The following is a 15,005-nucleotide window of genomic DNA, read 5'->3' on the forward strand; positions in this document are numbered from 1 at the left end:
TTTAGCAGCTCCGTCTTGTGATGGTGCCATAGCTGGCTTGGGTGGATCATTCCAAGTTTTTTTCCTGAGATAAACACACCTGGTTTGGGCAGCAATGGAGAATTGTGGTATTCCTTTACTGAGTTTTATGTTTATTTCAGTTTGATTCCAACTTCTTTTTACTGCCGCTGTATACATTGCCATTTTAAAAAAAACACCTTTCTTTCTTTTTCCTTTTGGTACTGGGGACTGAATCCAGGGAAGCTTTGCCACTGAGCTATATCCCCATTCCTTTTTATTTTTATTTTGAGGTGGGGTTTTGCTAAGTTGAGACTGGCCTCAAACTCGCAACCTTCCTGCCTCAGCCCCCTGAGTTGCTGGGATTACAGGTGCGTGCCCACTTGCTCAGCTTGTATTTTCTTACGAGATTTTCTCCGGCTTCCAAGCATCCTCAGGATGATGTAGTCTGGTGGCCTCAGAGTTTGACTGAATGGAACAGATGTGAGGCCTCTAGACCTTTACCACATTATAAAAGAGTGATCCTGAGCCCTTGGGAGGACAGGGTTTTTAGCCTCTGAGCCAATGGCTATTTTCTCCCCATTGTAGCTTTTAAAATATTCTCTTTGTTGCAGGGTCAGTGTTGGCTTCCTTGTGAGGCAGAAGAGTCTAAGGACACTCCGGCTAGGCTAATGTAGCATCAATTTTAAACTTTCAAGAGTTAGATTCTAGCCTCTTAATTGATTTCTCTACCCTGAAGGTTGCTTGGCTTTCAGAGGATTTTAGAGTAATAAACATAATAGTAAGAACAATAGCTGAAGCTTGTGTAGTAGTTAGGATTAGGGTTAGGGTTAGAGTTATATGCTCTAGGCAAGGTCTCATTTAATCCTTGCAACCAGAAAGGTACTAGGATCATCCCTATTTTATAGATGGGCAAACTGAGGCATAGAAAGAAAAGTGGCTTGTCCAATGATACACAGCAAAATGTGGAAAACCCAGGATTTAAACTTGGGCGAACAGTACCCAGAGCCCATACCTTTTACCCACCATGCTTTATGGCCTCTTATTAAGCCTGGGCATGACCCAAAAGGTGAACCTTTGTTATAAAAGTGACCAGAAAAAGATAGAGCAACTGCTGTGGCATGGTGCTCTACTGTTTCAGCATTGCCCTGTACTCTGCAAGCATTTATCAAGCACCTTTTGTGTGCTAGGTACCTGGGAGCATGGTCTGGTACAGATGTCTGCTGGCTGTGCATGTTCAAGCACTCTCTAAGTGCATGTCTTTCTAGACCTGGGAGGCCATGTCAGAGGCCAGGGGCTAGACCGAGCATTGTAGGAGGCAGATGCACAGGGAGAAGTCCTGCCTCTTCAAATATGAACTTGTGGTCAATGATGAGGGCAGATGGAACAAATGGAAGCACCTGGAGGCAATAGTACAGTTGGTGTTGACATAAAACCTATTCTTACACAATTACGACCTTACTAAGACACCCCGCGACCACTTCTTGCTAACTGAAATATTCTAGAAATTGGCATCTTTTTCTCTCCTAGGACAAATCATTTTAAAGACTCTTTGTTGCCTTGTGGATGGAGCTTTGGCAAACAGCAGAGAAGCACCTGTGAACACCTCCTTTTTTGCATCCCTCACAGACCTTAGGAAGGGAGCCAGGGAAGCGGGAATTAGCTCTTAGCTAGATTGTGGTCCCACGGGAGAAGCAGAACTATGAGAACACATCTGTGGGATGCTGGGGCCCCCTGCTCAGCCCTGGAGGAACTGGGAGAAGGTAGGACTGTCTGTAAAGACTGGCCTCAAGCAGGTCTCTAGACTCAGCGCCCCACCCCAAGAGAAGTTCGGCTTTGAGATATGGGTTCCTGGCCCCCAGGTGCTATGGTTTGAAGGCCTCCTCCAAAGCTCATGTTGACATTGAATGGCCATTGTGAAGGTATTAAAAGGTGGGCCCTTCGAGAGGTGACTAGGTCAGAGGACTCTGTCCTCATGAATGGATTAATGCTGTCATTACAAGGGTGGGGTATTATGGGGGTAGGTTCCTGATAGAAGGGATGGGTTGGCCTCCTTTCTATCTCTGTCACACACACTTATTTGCTCTTCTGCCTTCTGTCATGGGATAATGCAGCACCCAGCCCCTTGCTAGAGGCTGGAACCAGGCTCCTGGACTTCCCAGCCTCTAGGTCCCAGAGCCAAATAAAACTTTTGTTGCTTATAAATTACCCAGTCCTTAGTTTTCTGTTACGGCTGCAGAAAATTGACTAAGACACAGGGTGCACTTGCTGGGACACTGGGACACCAGCCTCCCACCCACCTTCCTGACAGGTGCAGGCAAGCCGCATCTATAGCCACATCCCAGAAAAAGGCATCTCATTATTTGCCTAAGCTCCTGTTCAATTATGCCGGGACTGCTGTGATTGCAAAATGCCAGGAGCTTGGCATGCTGGGGCCACCATGGCTCACAGTAGAGGCCATGTGGCAATAAAGCAGAATGGTCCAATTTCCCACATTTCTCTGTGAGCACACTTTCTCAGTAAGGGGCCACTTTCCTCACCTTGGTGTATCTGTGAGGAACAAGGGACTTCAAACTAATCATTTGAGAAGCCAAGGAACATCAGTTAGATGGGGGAAGGAATGAGGAGCTTCTAAATTCAGTACACATGAGCTCCTGCCGCAGCTGGCTTTAGAAATACAATCCAAGAGGCCAAGAGCCTTTGTGTCCCAGAGACACCCCACCATGTTTGTATGTGATTTCACAATTAGTGGTTCATCTCTGCCATAAATACTTGCACTATTTTAATGTCTTTCAAGATACAAGCAGGGAGGTGCTCAGTGCTAGTACTTCACCCCTGGGTGTGGCTGCTGGGGGTAGTTGGGTGAGCTGTGCCCCTGGGCTGGGTGTGGCGGCTAGACCATTAAAGAAAAGAGGTTCAAAATCCCTCTTTTCCCCAGACCTCCTGAAAGATGGGTTAGGACATATGGAAGGTAAACTTCTTTCTCCACCTGAGTTACACTCACTTTGTTGTTGGAATGTATGTTCTTGTAGGGCCTGGGCCTCAGGCTACCTGGGTTTAAAAAGCAAGGAGGAAAACAGTGAGATTAGATATAAACCCATGTTTCCTCAATCTGTAAACCACCTCCTGTGGCCTCACCAGAGCTGGCTAGGTCAATCTGCTCCTGATAGGGTGACCAGTCATCCTGGGTCCTTGGATCCATACGGTCACTGCTAGAGCAGGGAGAATGCTGGGCAGACCAAATCCAGGGGGTCACCCTGGCTCCAGACCCCAGGCTGGGTTACATGAGCACAGAGCCTTCTAAGCTGGGTCAGGTTCTAGGTAAGATCTCTCCTTGTCAAAGGAGCCTCCTGAGGGGGTCAGGGTGGACCGCATTTTACTTCGCTCCTAGCTCTGTGCTTATTACATAAAGGATTTCAGCAAGTGTTCAGTGTGGAAATAAATGAGCATCTGGTGTGGATATGGCCTATTGATTGGACCACAAGTTCAAGACTTCTAAATTCTAACCCCAACCCTTTACTGACCTTTGTGTGATCATTGGCTCAGTGCCTCAGTTTCTCCTATAACTCTATATTTATTTATCCTTCTATCCATGTATGCATCATCTGTTTATCAATAGTCCATTTATCCTCTTTTGCCCCAAAATTCACAGCGATTTTGAGAATCATGAACAATATAAACTAGCTCCATGGGAGTAAATGCAGACATTTGGGAGCCTGCATAACTCTTCCAGGATATTCCTCTTCCCCAAACACCCAGCATGCATTTACTTTTTAAGTGGCTCTACTGTGACCTGGAAACATTCATTGGGCTTCCCAAAATGCCTTTTCCCCTTGCGGGCTTCTGGGCACCTGGCACTGTGAATGCCTGATGCTGTCTCAGCCCGAGGCATCACGGCCACTGAGCTCTCCCTCCATCTCTTTCAGACCACCTTTGCCTCTTACCAGCGTTTGCCGGGAGGGTGCGCTTCCTGAGTGGCCGCTCAGTCCTGGATATCACAGAACGCCTGTCAGGTGAGACTGCCCTAGGCCACCCAGCCATCTGTTCATCTCTGGACGCTTTTTGGGCATGAGGTAACCACAGATTATTTAATTGAATATTTTGTGACAGTCTCCACATTGTCAGAAGATAATCTTTTCTTTGGGGTCAAAATGATGCAGGCATGTGCATAACCACATAGTTTTTTAAGAAACTAGTATGCAGTTCTTCCTCTTTGCAAACCAGGCTTCCTCTAGGCCATTGAGTGTCTTTGTGTGAATCAGAAAAAGGGCCCAGCTAGACCCTGCCTGCTGGAGGCATGGTTTGATGCCTCCATCAAACAGCATTATCGTGAGAGTTAAAAAATCTGCCACTTCTGAGGCCTGGTGAACAGGGCAGGGGCGGATCTAAGCCTGCTCAGCCCCTGGCTGGGTGCTGGACCCATATCACAGGAAAGTGGGGCCTCAGACTGAATCTCTTTACCGGTTCCAACTGCAACTGAGGAAAGATTGCTCCAACCAATCCTACCTGGGCTTGGAGTCTGCAGGATGAAGTCCCAGATGATTTCATTCCAGGCCTGGTTCCTGCCTCTGTGGCTTTGAGGTGCAGCACAGGAACGGCAGGGTCTGTGGGGGTCTGTGGACCCATTTGCCTCCCACTAGTACTCAGCTTAGTTTATCATCTCTTTTGTTTGCCAGTCCTCCTCTCCACCATGGGAGGGTCCCTCCTCTGGAGGAGGCAGGAGGACTGTCTGTACCTGGGCTCCAGGACCATGGAGACATATCATGCTATGTCCCCGTTATATCCTCCAGAGGCTCCCGATCTGTCTTAGGAGACCCTTCAGCACCCCCTGGGGTGGCCTGGCCCTGCTTCCTTCACTGGGTCACCTTGGGTCCATCCCCAGTTATGCCCTGGGTCATTTAATCTGCACAACAAGCCCTCAAGAGGACAGTTCCCGAAAGTCTCCTTTGGGTAGGGACAAGAAAAATGGAGCTCACAGAGACTAAACACCTAAGGTCCTTTGGTGAGTCATTCAGGATTTGTCCCCAGGAGGCCCCGCCTTTGCCTCCTGGGTGCCAGCTTGCCACCCTTGTCTCCTCAGGCCCTTGCCTGCCCACTTGAGGCCCCTCTGTGTGGAAAACCAACTTCTCTCTCCCCCTGAGTGACACCCACTTTGTCCTAGCCTTGTCCCCTCTGTTTCTCTTCTCTGTGTGCTTCTCAGGAGTGCATCTCATGGAGTATCACAAATCTGCTCCTCCTCCAGGGCCTTGTGGCCTTGGGCACTCAGGGGTACTTGGCACAGGTGGCCTCAGTAAGGATCCTGGTGCCAGTTACTCATCTGGTTTATCCTTTGTTCCCTGGTCTTGCCTCTGCTCTCTGGTTCAGTTCACCCTGTGTCACCAGAGTGGCTTCCTACCATGTGTCCAGGTGACAGTCCTTCCCCAAACAGGTGCGACAAGTGAGGCAGGGTTGGCTGCAATGGCAGCCATGGTGCAACACTGTGGGTGCCCTGAGGCAAGAGCAGGGGCATGGAACTAAGACCACCCAGGAGACCAGACCCTTTTCTGTTGCTCAAAATCAGTGTTCTCTGAGGGAAACCCTTACCAGTCCTGTGTAGGTTACTTAGGGGGCACAGGGGTGGGTGAGTAGCCTCACTTTCTCCACTGACTATCATTTTTTCTCATCTATTTCCAAGAGACCTCAAAGGCACAAGTTTCTTCAGAGCTCTTCTGCTAACTTGGTGTCGTCTAGGAACAGAGAAGAAAATTTCCTTTGACACAAAGCATAGACTAAGAATAGCACAGCTTAATAGGAGTAAATCTTCTGCTAATGACTTCAGCTGCCTTTTAAGCTTGAGCGTAATGGGGTTTGCTCCCTCACCATGGCTCACAGAAGGGCTTCTGTGCCTTTGCAGTTGGAGAGACAGACTCAGGCAGCCAGGAGACCTCTGCATCCCTGTACCTGGGGAACGTATCTCCGAGGCAGCTTGTGTGTTGTTAGCAGAGTGTGAACAGAGGAGGTGCATGGGCCTGGGGCAGGAGGGCTGCTGCTCTTTTGGGGTCTGGGTGTCAATGCACCTTATTGCTCTGAGGGAGGGGTTCTGGGAGAGGAGGGATATGGCAGTAGTGCACTTAGGGTAACTTGGCCATAGCCCAAAGGCAGAGACGCCCCTCCTGGAGACCTGGGATACCCTTTAATGTGCTTTGACATGACTTGCTCTGATGTTGGAGGCCTGGGTGCAGGATCAGCTGGCTGCTGGGTATTCTTGGGCTCAAGGGGTTGAGGGGACTCAGGGCGTCATCACTGGAAAGGAGGGTCTGTGCAGAGCCTGATGGTTTACAAACATGTTCACCCGTCATGGACTTCTGCGGGTCTTGTCATGAGGTTTGACCAGATGCTGGGGGCCATGCTGGCCTCGTCCCCTGCTAGCTGTTTTAACTGTGAATAAGTCTTGACTTCTGTCCCTATCACAGCTTTTCTTTGTTTGTGGGGACTTTCATAGGTGGCATTGTGGATTAATGCAATTTTAATATTAGGCTCTATTTGTCACCTGTCTACCTAAAGCTGGACACTTGACACATATTTATCAAATTTCTAACAATTTTGAGAACTTGGTTCAGGATTGTTATCCTGACTTTAAAAGTGTATAAAAGGCTCAGAAAAGTTGGGTGTCTTCCTCAGGCTCACACGACTAGCAGAGACAGGATTGTAACCAGGGTGCCTGCCTCCCCCACCCCCATACTGCAGAGACCTATCATGGTCATGGACTCTGTGCATGTTGCCTTTGCATATCCCTTCTTCCATTAAAAAAATAAAATGTATATTTCCTAACTGATTGATGTAAATATGAACATAAATCAGGTTGAATATATTCATCTTTGTTTTTTTCTGATGCTAAAATAAACTAAAACATTTTCCTGGGTCCCTAAATGTGCCATGATCCTTGGACATTGTGCATGGGAAATTCAGCCCCTCTAGCCTGCTTGCCCTTTGAATGACAGAATCGGTCTCCCAAGAGAGGGCAGCGGGAGGGGAGAGGGTTCCCCAGCTTATGTGACCCCCCTGTTTTCTTCCTGACAGTGCTGGTGGCCTCAGTTTATCCCCAAAAGCCTCAGGCTGTGGAGCGGCATGTTCTTCCTGTCCTCTGGTACTTCCTGAACAGCATGACCATGACCGGAAATGGCATCCTGCCTGGGCGTGGGGGGAATGTCCGCATGGTGGTGTGTCGACTGTCTCGGAGCCTCCAGGAGCAAATGGGCTCCCGCCTGCAGGACTTTGCCACTGGGCAGCCAAAGCAAGTCCTTAAAATGCTCCAGGAACTCTTAGACACAGAATCCCCAGGAGGCGGCCACAAGGTCACCAACAGGGAGACGCCACCTGACAGCAAGATGACTGGCAGCTCATGCTGCTTTCAGCTGGATTAAAGATGGGCCTGAAATGGGCCATTGTTATTTTTTACCTTATTTTATTTTTATGATGGAATAATCTCCTGGTCTACTTTCCCCCTAGAGTCCCAGATGTATACAGTATATTTTGAAGTAGAAATAAAAGAATTTGTTATTTTTCTAAGGTTTTCTTATCTTGCATTTTGTAACCTCAGAGAATTTTCCAATAGGTGGGTTTATGAAACAAACAAAATGAAACACGAAAACAGCAAAATTAGTTGCAGATGAAATTGAGACAAAGAACGAGGAAAAAAAAAAAGGGTAGCTGTTATGGTGTGGATATGCGGTGTCCCCTGAAAGCTCATAATAAGATTGTGAAAGCTGTAAACTAATTAGGGGATTAATCCATTTGATGAATTAATCCATTTGATGGATTAATAATTTGAAAGGACTATTGTGCTGGGTGATAAGTGTGGGCAGGTGGGGTATGGCTGGAAGAGGCAGGTCACTGTGGATATACCTCCCTCTTTCTTTCTGCTTCCACTTGTCATGAGCTTCTCTAAACCCTCTGACATGATGTTCTGCTTCATCTTGGGCCCGGAGTGATGGGTTCCACCAACCATAGACTGAATCTCTTGAAACTGAGCCAAAGTAAACATTTCCTCCTCTAAGCTATTTTTGTCAGGTATTTGATCAGTGATGAAAAGCCAACTAACACAGTAGCACAGGCCTACATGCTGTAGGTCATTCTGGGTGGAAACTCTGAGCAGCCGGACATGAAGAACTCTTAAGACTCAGAGCCCCACAATTTTTCACTTTAATCTGGTCCATTTGTTATTGGTCAAATTAGAGGTAAATGTAACAAGAATCTCCAGGCACCTTGCGCTTCTCTCTGGCAAAATCTTCAGCACAGCATCTATTGATCCTATGGGAACCTTCTGGTAGGATCTGCTTATCTTGTCAAAAGGCAAGGGGAAATGTGACATTTGTGTCAAGAAAGCTTTCTATAGACATTGGCAGCATGGCTTGCTCTGTTAAGGACCATAGCTACAAGGTACTCAGTCTTGAAACTTTGCAAGTAGCAACACTTGGTAGAGCTTGGAGTGCTTTGAATTGTGCTCTAAGAACCCAGGGACATAGTGTCTCTGAAACTGGGCTGATGACTGCAGTGGGGCTGAATCACAATGGTGGAGAGGTATGCAGGGCACAGCATGGGCCAGGACGTGAGGAAGCAGAGAGAGGTGTCAGTCACTGAGATCCTAGCAGGGGGAGGGGATAGTCTGTTGTGGACTCAGGCTCTGGACACAGAAGGGTGGCTCTGACTTGGCAGGGCCAGTGGCAGGTTAACAATGTGTGACCAGAAAGAAGTAGAGCTCAGGTCATTCAAACACAAGGGTAGGACACATTGGTAAGGTGAAAGCTGAAGGGGTGACAGCTCAGCAAGTTTTCTGTTGAGCCCCACCAGAGGAACTCCTGTCCACTGTCACCTGCCCCCAGGTATGACATCAGTTCCATACCACCTTTTTTTTTTTTTTCTTCTCTCTCTCTCTCTCTTTTTTTTTTTTTTTGGTACTGGGGATGGAACCCAAGGGTGTTTTATTACTGAGCTACATCCCTGTACTTTTTATTTTTTTTATTTTGAGACAAGGCTTTGCTAAATTGCTGAGGTTGGTCTTGAACTCACAATCCTGCCTCAGCCTCCCGAGTCACTGGGATTACAGTGGGCGCCACCGTGCCAGCTATTCCATACCACCTTTCTAACTCCTTCCTGGGGTGTGTGACCCTGGGAGGCCTTATTGCCAGGCAGAATTCAGAGGGGCCCTCCTTATGCCCTGGGGTGAAGTTGGACACTTGCAAGTCACCCTGGATTCTGGCTTTCAATAGACTGCTAAAGCGTGACTTTGAATAATTTCAATCTCAGTGTGAACTACTTCTCCTCCAATAGTAACCCAGCAGGGGCTTCCCTGATAACCACCTTCCTCTTGATCAATTCTGGCTAAGTTAGGTTCAAGGCCTAGTGGACAGGGAACCAACCAAAGGTGCCCAAGAGACTGATTTTAAATGTTTTTAGTCTTAAACAATATAAATGATTGTATTTGCTTGTTGTCTGAGCAAGGCTTTTTTTGGTTGGGTTGGGAGACCTGAGTTTTTTGCTTGTCAAGATCTGAGAATAGATCATAATATTTCAGGAATTTTTAGGACTATAAGAACGCAGGGACATAGAGTCTGGAAGCGATTTTGAAGGCAGAAATTCAGCTCAACCACATTTTCCTGTCTCAGATACAAAACTCCCTATCTCTGGGTTTTATACCCACTTTCAGGTTTGGAGGTATTCAAAACAGTAGGAAAAATAAAATATAATATAAAAAATAAAAAAATAATTCTTTGCGCTAGTCTGTTTCCCTACGTAACTTCAGGTTTTAATCTGCTGGCCACACCCCTGGCACAAGGCTTTTAGGCAAGGGCTGGTTGATTCTGGTGTAGCTTAGGCAATTTCAGTCTCAAAAGATTTCCCACATCAGTTCTTGTAAAAGAAAAGAGAGGAACAGCACATTAGTAACCTGGGCCCCCACTTGTGGGCAAGACCTGCAAGACCCAAGGGGAAGGCCAGTCATGGGGAATGAAGGTCGTTCCACGTGCCAAGGTAGGGTTGGGCCATTCCATTCTCTATTGGCTATGTTTGGGCCAGAAATTCTACCTGGGTAAGATGCTCCTGGGGTGGGAACACAGCCTCTGGCTATGGCAAATCTCCCTACCTCTCCCTCTCCTTTTATTCCTCTCCTTCAAGTGAAAGTTTTGAGATTTTATAAAATTTGGCCCTTGCCTTCAGGCCATGCCCTTGTTTTCTCTTGTTCAGCTCCTACCTTTTGGGTAGTTAAGGGGCAGTTAAAGTGTCTTCTCTGGAGCTGGGCTTCAGAACCACCTCACAAGATAGAGTACCTTGTCTGGGCTCCCCAGGGTTTTTTGCTTGTTTGTTTTTGTCCTGGGGTAGAACCCAGGGCCTTGCTCCTGCTAAGTAAGTGCTCTACCCCGGAACCACATCCCCATCCCTCCTAGGGCCTTTGACTCAGTTGGTCTGTGTTGGGGCCAGGTAGATGGATCCTTCCTTCCTTCCTTCCTTCCTTCCTTCCTTCCTTCCTTCCTTCCCTCCCCCTTCTCCTTTTGTTCTTTCTTCTCCTCAGATGATTTTAATCTGTGGCCATATTCAGAAATCACAATGGCTCTGGCCCTGTGGTCCCCAGGCCCACCAGCTCACCTCACCTCACAGTCCTGGAATATCCTGGGGTTAAGAACAGTCTAAGGCTAGGAACTGGAGTCAGAGAGGCCTGGGCTTAATTAAGTCCAGGCTCGGTGGCTTGCTGATGTGTGGCTTTGGACCCTTTTTCAAGCTCTCTGATTTTCACTTTCCTTTTCAACCTAGGGCACGATGCGTGAGTGTGTGTGTGTATGTGTGTGTGTGTGTGTGGCTGGGTAGTGGTGGTGGCTTAATGACAATATCTTCCTTAACTCAGCAGGTGTGCAGATTAATGAGATAATTCTTGTGACAAGCTCATGGGCACAGGAAGCCCTTGATAAACATTGGTAGTGATGTTTTGGGGGTCACTGCTTTAGGAGCAGGAGGGATCAGGGGCTTGTGGGAGCTCTGCTGACCTTGGTTTTGGAAGAAGAGACAATGTGCTGGAGACTCCTGAGACTCACTGTTAGCCTGCAGGGATTTGTCTAGAAGAATGGGCCTGTTCTGCCCTCTCCACTAGGAAGTTAGGGCCTTTCTCACCTTTGGGGGTTTGTCACTTCTCTGGTTGCCTGACCCTTTGTCCTTGCTTGACAGGCTCTCATGGCTGCTGATGCCATTTCCCATTCTTACTCTGTTACCAAACTCAGTTTTGGAAGATCATCCCACAGATAAACCCATGTCTGAGAGATGCTGCCAGTGTTGGGAATTAAGAAAAGCTTTATTTAGTGGTCAAAGAATGAGGTGGGAGCCCCTGCTTGCACATCAACTTCTTGACTCCAGAAGATTGAGGGCCTGTAGAAATGGGATGAGAATCATGAGTGAGAAACAGGCTAATCAAGGGGAAGAAGAAACATGTCTTTTCTGTCAAGATGTAGAGATCCTGGAACTTGGGTGCCACCTCTTTTCACACTGATCCTGGTCTGGATTTCTGGTCGTGGTGGCTGGTAAAGATGTCTTGAGCCTTAAACGGAGAGAAGTGAGGACAAGCGAGTGTAGATCAAATTAACCCTATGTTATAGTTTTGGGCAAAACATTTCTCAGATGATCCATGTGTCTATGTGAGCTGAGCAGAATCTGACCCAAAGCTTAAGGCAGCAAAGGAGACAGACACAAGGGGAAGACAGATATGTCAAGTCTTTCCATCTCCTTCCCGCCACCCAGCAAACTTCTTCAGGCACAAAGAAGGGTCAATGTTTGCAGCAAAAGCAAACTTCAGACCCCGGGAAACTATCCCAGGCAACCATTATCATTATAACCCACCGGTCAGAGGTGTGATCTTGAAGCAAAGCTAGTGAGAGTCTAATAATGTAGTGCCCAGCTGTGTGATTTTTAAGTCAACTAAGAGCAAGTAAAGGTAGTGGGTTTATTTAGTCCCCCCCGCCCCCACCATTCAGTAACACTCCCACTAAGAAGGAAGCCTGGATGCCCTTCTTCCCACCAGGCTGCTCCCTGCCCTCCACTCCTCTGGACTTTTGCACCTGCAGGCAGAAGGATTTGGAGGACAGCAGAGTGCTTTCTGGCCCAAAGCATTTCCTTTATAACTCAGTGCCACCACTAGGAGAGAAAAGGGGGATGGGGAGGGTAAAGAGCATGGCTTGTGTTGTTCTTGGCAGAGGTAGGAAGATGGAGGCCCCTAAAGGGCAGGTGGAGGAAGAACCAGCCTCCCACTGAATGACTGTGGTGTTTGGGTCTGTCCTTCTTCTCCATGCTTGAAGGAAGAGATCATTTCTCTCATTTCCTGATGAGGACACTGGGCCCCAGAGAGGCCTAGTGAGCTCCTTAGCCAGGGCACAGGGGCTACCCGGGAATCTTGTTAGAGGGCCAACTCTGATTCACCAGGTTTGGGTGGGGCTTAAGAGTCTGCATTTCCCACAAGCTCCCAGCTGATGTCAATGCTGCAAAGCTGCAGGTCTGGCAGGGACCCCACCTTAGGAGTCAGGCCCTAAGAAGCAGCTAAAAAGTTATCTGTGCTCATCTCTTGTAGTATGCTCCATGGCTCCAAGAGATTCACCTCCCCCTGGGTCGGTCAGAGCCCTTAGAGAAGACCAACTAAAATCCCCTGGACTCCTGCAGTTAGATAATTCCAGAGTTTTACTCCCATAACTTCCGGGCAGAGAGGGTTTGCTTAGTCATCTCTGATCATGAGAACATGTTGTGGCGTTTGGCTATCCAACCATGGCACTGCTGGGGATAGGATTTGTGCAAAGAAATGAGGGCCAACCAGAAGTAAAAGCACAGAATTTCCAGAATTTGCTATAGCAAGGGAGTTATCCATGATGACTAGACACTCAGAGGCAGGCAGGGGAGGGCTAAAGACTTGTAGTGAGCACAAGAGAAGCTTCAGGTGTGCTTTGGCAGGAGGCTGTTGGCATGGACAGGGTAAACACAGGGTGACAATGGCCTGCCACAGCATTGTCTGTAGTACTTGGTAAAGTGCAGAGCCCTGGGCTGTGCTCCAGAGGTGCTGGACCAGAATCTCAGACATTCCAACACGCTTTCAGGGTTCAGGACCCCTGCCACAGTCTTAATACTGGGGCTGTTAGGTTCCCAGGCTAACTCACACCTGGGAGTTGGCCACCTTAAGCCAGATTTTTCCAAACATTGTTTATGTAAAGACTTTCTTGGGGGAGGGGAAAGGAGAAGACAAGAGTGGTGCTTGTTAAAAACTCAGATTCTTAGCCTCACTATAGATCTGTCCCTGGGGGGAAGGGCCTGGGAATCTGCAAAGGATCAGACCACTCTCATGGTGGGTCCTAAGATGAAGGGGGTTGGAGGAGGAGCCCTAATTGCCTGATCCCAGCTGGGCTCCTGCAGAATGGGGTGGCATTACCAGCACACCACACCAGGGCTCTCTGGAGGGGTGTTTCTGAGTCAGGGACTGTGCTAGGTCTTCATTCCTGGGGCTTATTCAAGGGGTGGACTGGTTTCCAGTATTCTATCAGTTGGTGTTTTAGTGAAGAAGGTTATAGCATTTGAAGGGTTTGTTTTGTTTTAATCACGGCTTTATAATTACCTCTCCGTGGGTTGACAGCTGCTATTAGCATCACCTTGGGTTCTCCTTGAGAAATTTTACGTCCAGAGAGTGAACCAGCACCTCTGGGGCTGGTGTCAGAAGCCATTAACTAAACAATAGCTTTCAAAAGTCACCAGGTTTTGTAAACACAGCCAATCCTGTCTCCTTCCAAAGGAGAAAAAAAAAAGGTAGATAAATAATTTTCACGAAGGCAATTTGTTTCCCAGGGTCTATATTTCCTTTCTATCTCATCCGCTGGCTTTCACGGCTTTGGGGCACTGGCAATAAAGTCGGTGCTGTCTCCAGAAGGGGTCTGCAGCTGCTCTTGCAGGAGGATTGTCACCTGGCAGCCACTATGTGGGTTCATGGCAATGAGGAGCAGTGTTTTGAAAAAACACTGTTTTTTTTTTTTTTTTTCCTTTCTTAATGCTAGGAGCAATTTGGTATGTGTGTATTGGGGTGGGGTGGAGTGGTTGGGATTTGTAGAGGGGACTTTTGTTTACAATTCTCTTAGAAATTTCACTTTTCCATCCAAGCTAGTTTAAGATGGATAGCTAAAATTATAACTGGACAATTTCCAACATGTAAACATTGGGAAAAAATGGAGACTCCCCCGTCCCCTTGACCAGGAAGGTTTTGATAATCTTTTTCCAGAGCTGCCCTCTGCCTCCTAGAATCATGTAGATGCAGCTTGCATCATGTGTGGTGATACAGGCTGACTCAGGGCAGAGAGACCTGTTCTGCACCTGGTGACACGTCTTTGGAGCGAAATATGGCATGAGCTGTCTGCCTCACTTTTTTTTTTTGTTGTTCTTGTCAAAGGTATTGAAAAATACTTTGTTCATAATCTCAAAGGATTTTTTTTCAAAAAAATTATGGAAACAGTGTCAATAATTTTATTTTGAAAATGAGTGTTACTTACAAAGAAAAAGGTGTCATTATTATTAACTCTAGCCTTATCCCAGCACTCTCTAGCAGACCTGTTCAGAAACCAAAGTAATTGCCAACCATCTATCTGACTGACAGATGATTCTGAGACTCCATGTGGGGATAAACGAGATTCAGAAGCTTAATTTGTTGTTGTTTTTTTTTTTTTTTCCCCATTTGGGATATTTGACACATGGACTTGTGATTACAAGCAAAATGTTTTAAAGTCTTTTCATTTTAAAAGACATGAAAACCTTCAAAGAAGGAAGTCAGTTCTCACTGAGTTTGGCGGCTGTTCTTAACTTTCTCTAAAGACCAATGTGCTGGTCTGGAATGAGGGGGAAATGATGCTGAGTTCTTAATCAGAATCTCAAAGGGTAGAGATGGGCGGAGCTGCCTCCCCCCCCGCCCCCCCCCACCCCCGAAACATTTTGATGGAATCAAAAAAATTGTGTTTTTTTTTTTTTCC

General features: G+C 47.3%; 1 protein-coding gene across 3 annotated transcripts in view; it reads left to right on the forward strand.

Moving 5' to 3' along the window:
- Positions 1–7,400, forward strand: part of Togaram2 (TOG array regulator of axonemal microtubules 2) — a 40,714-nt gene extending 33,314 nt beyond the window's left edge. For all 3 annotated transcript variants that reach the window (XM_076833655.2, XM_076833658.2, XM_076833659.2), the window contains 2 exons: positions 3,924–4,010; positions 7,057–7,400. In XM_076833655.2, coding sequence (XP_076689770.2) covers positions 3,924–4,010; positions 7,057–7,400 — 431 coding nt within the window. The remainder of the gene's footprint in view (positions 1–3,923; positions 4,011–7,056) is intronic.
- The last annotated feature ends 7,605 nt before the right edge of the window (positions 7,401–15,005 follow it).

The sequence above is a fragment of the Callospermophilus lateralis genome, chromosome 14 (assembly GCF_048772815.1).
Source record: "Callospermophilus lateralis isolate mCalLat2 chromosome 14, mCalLat2.hap1, whole genome shotgun sequence".
NCBI classification, from domain to species: Eukaryota; Metazoa; Chordata; class Mammalia; order Rodentia; family Sciuridae; genus Callospermophilus; species Callospermophilus lateralis.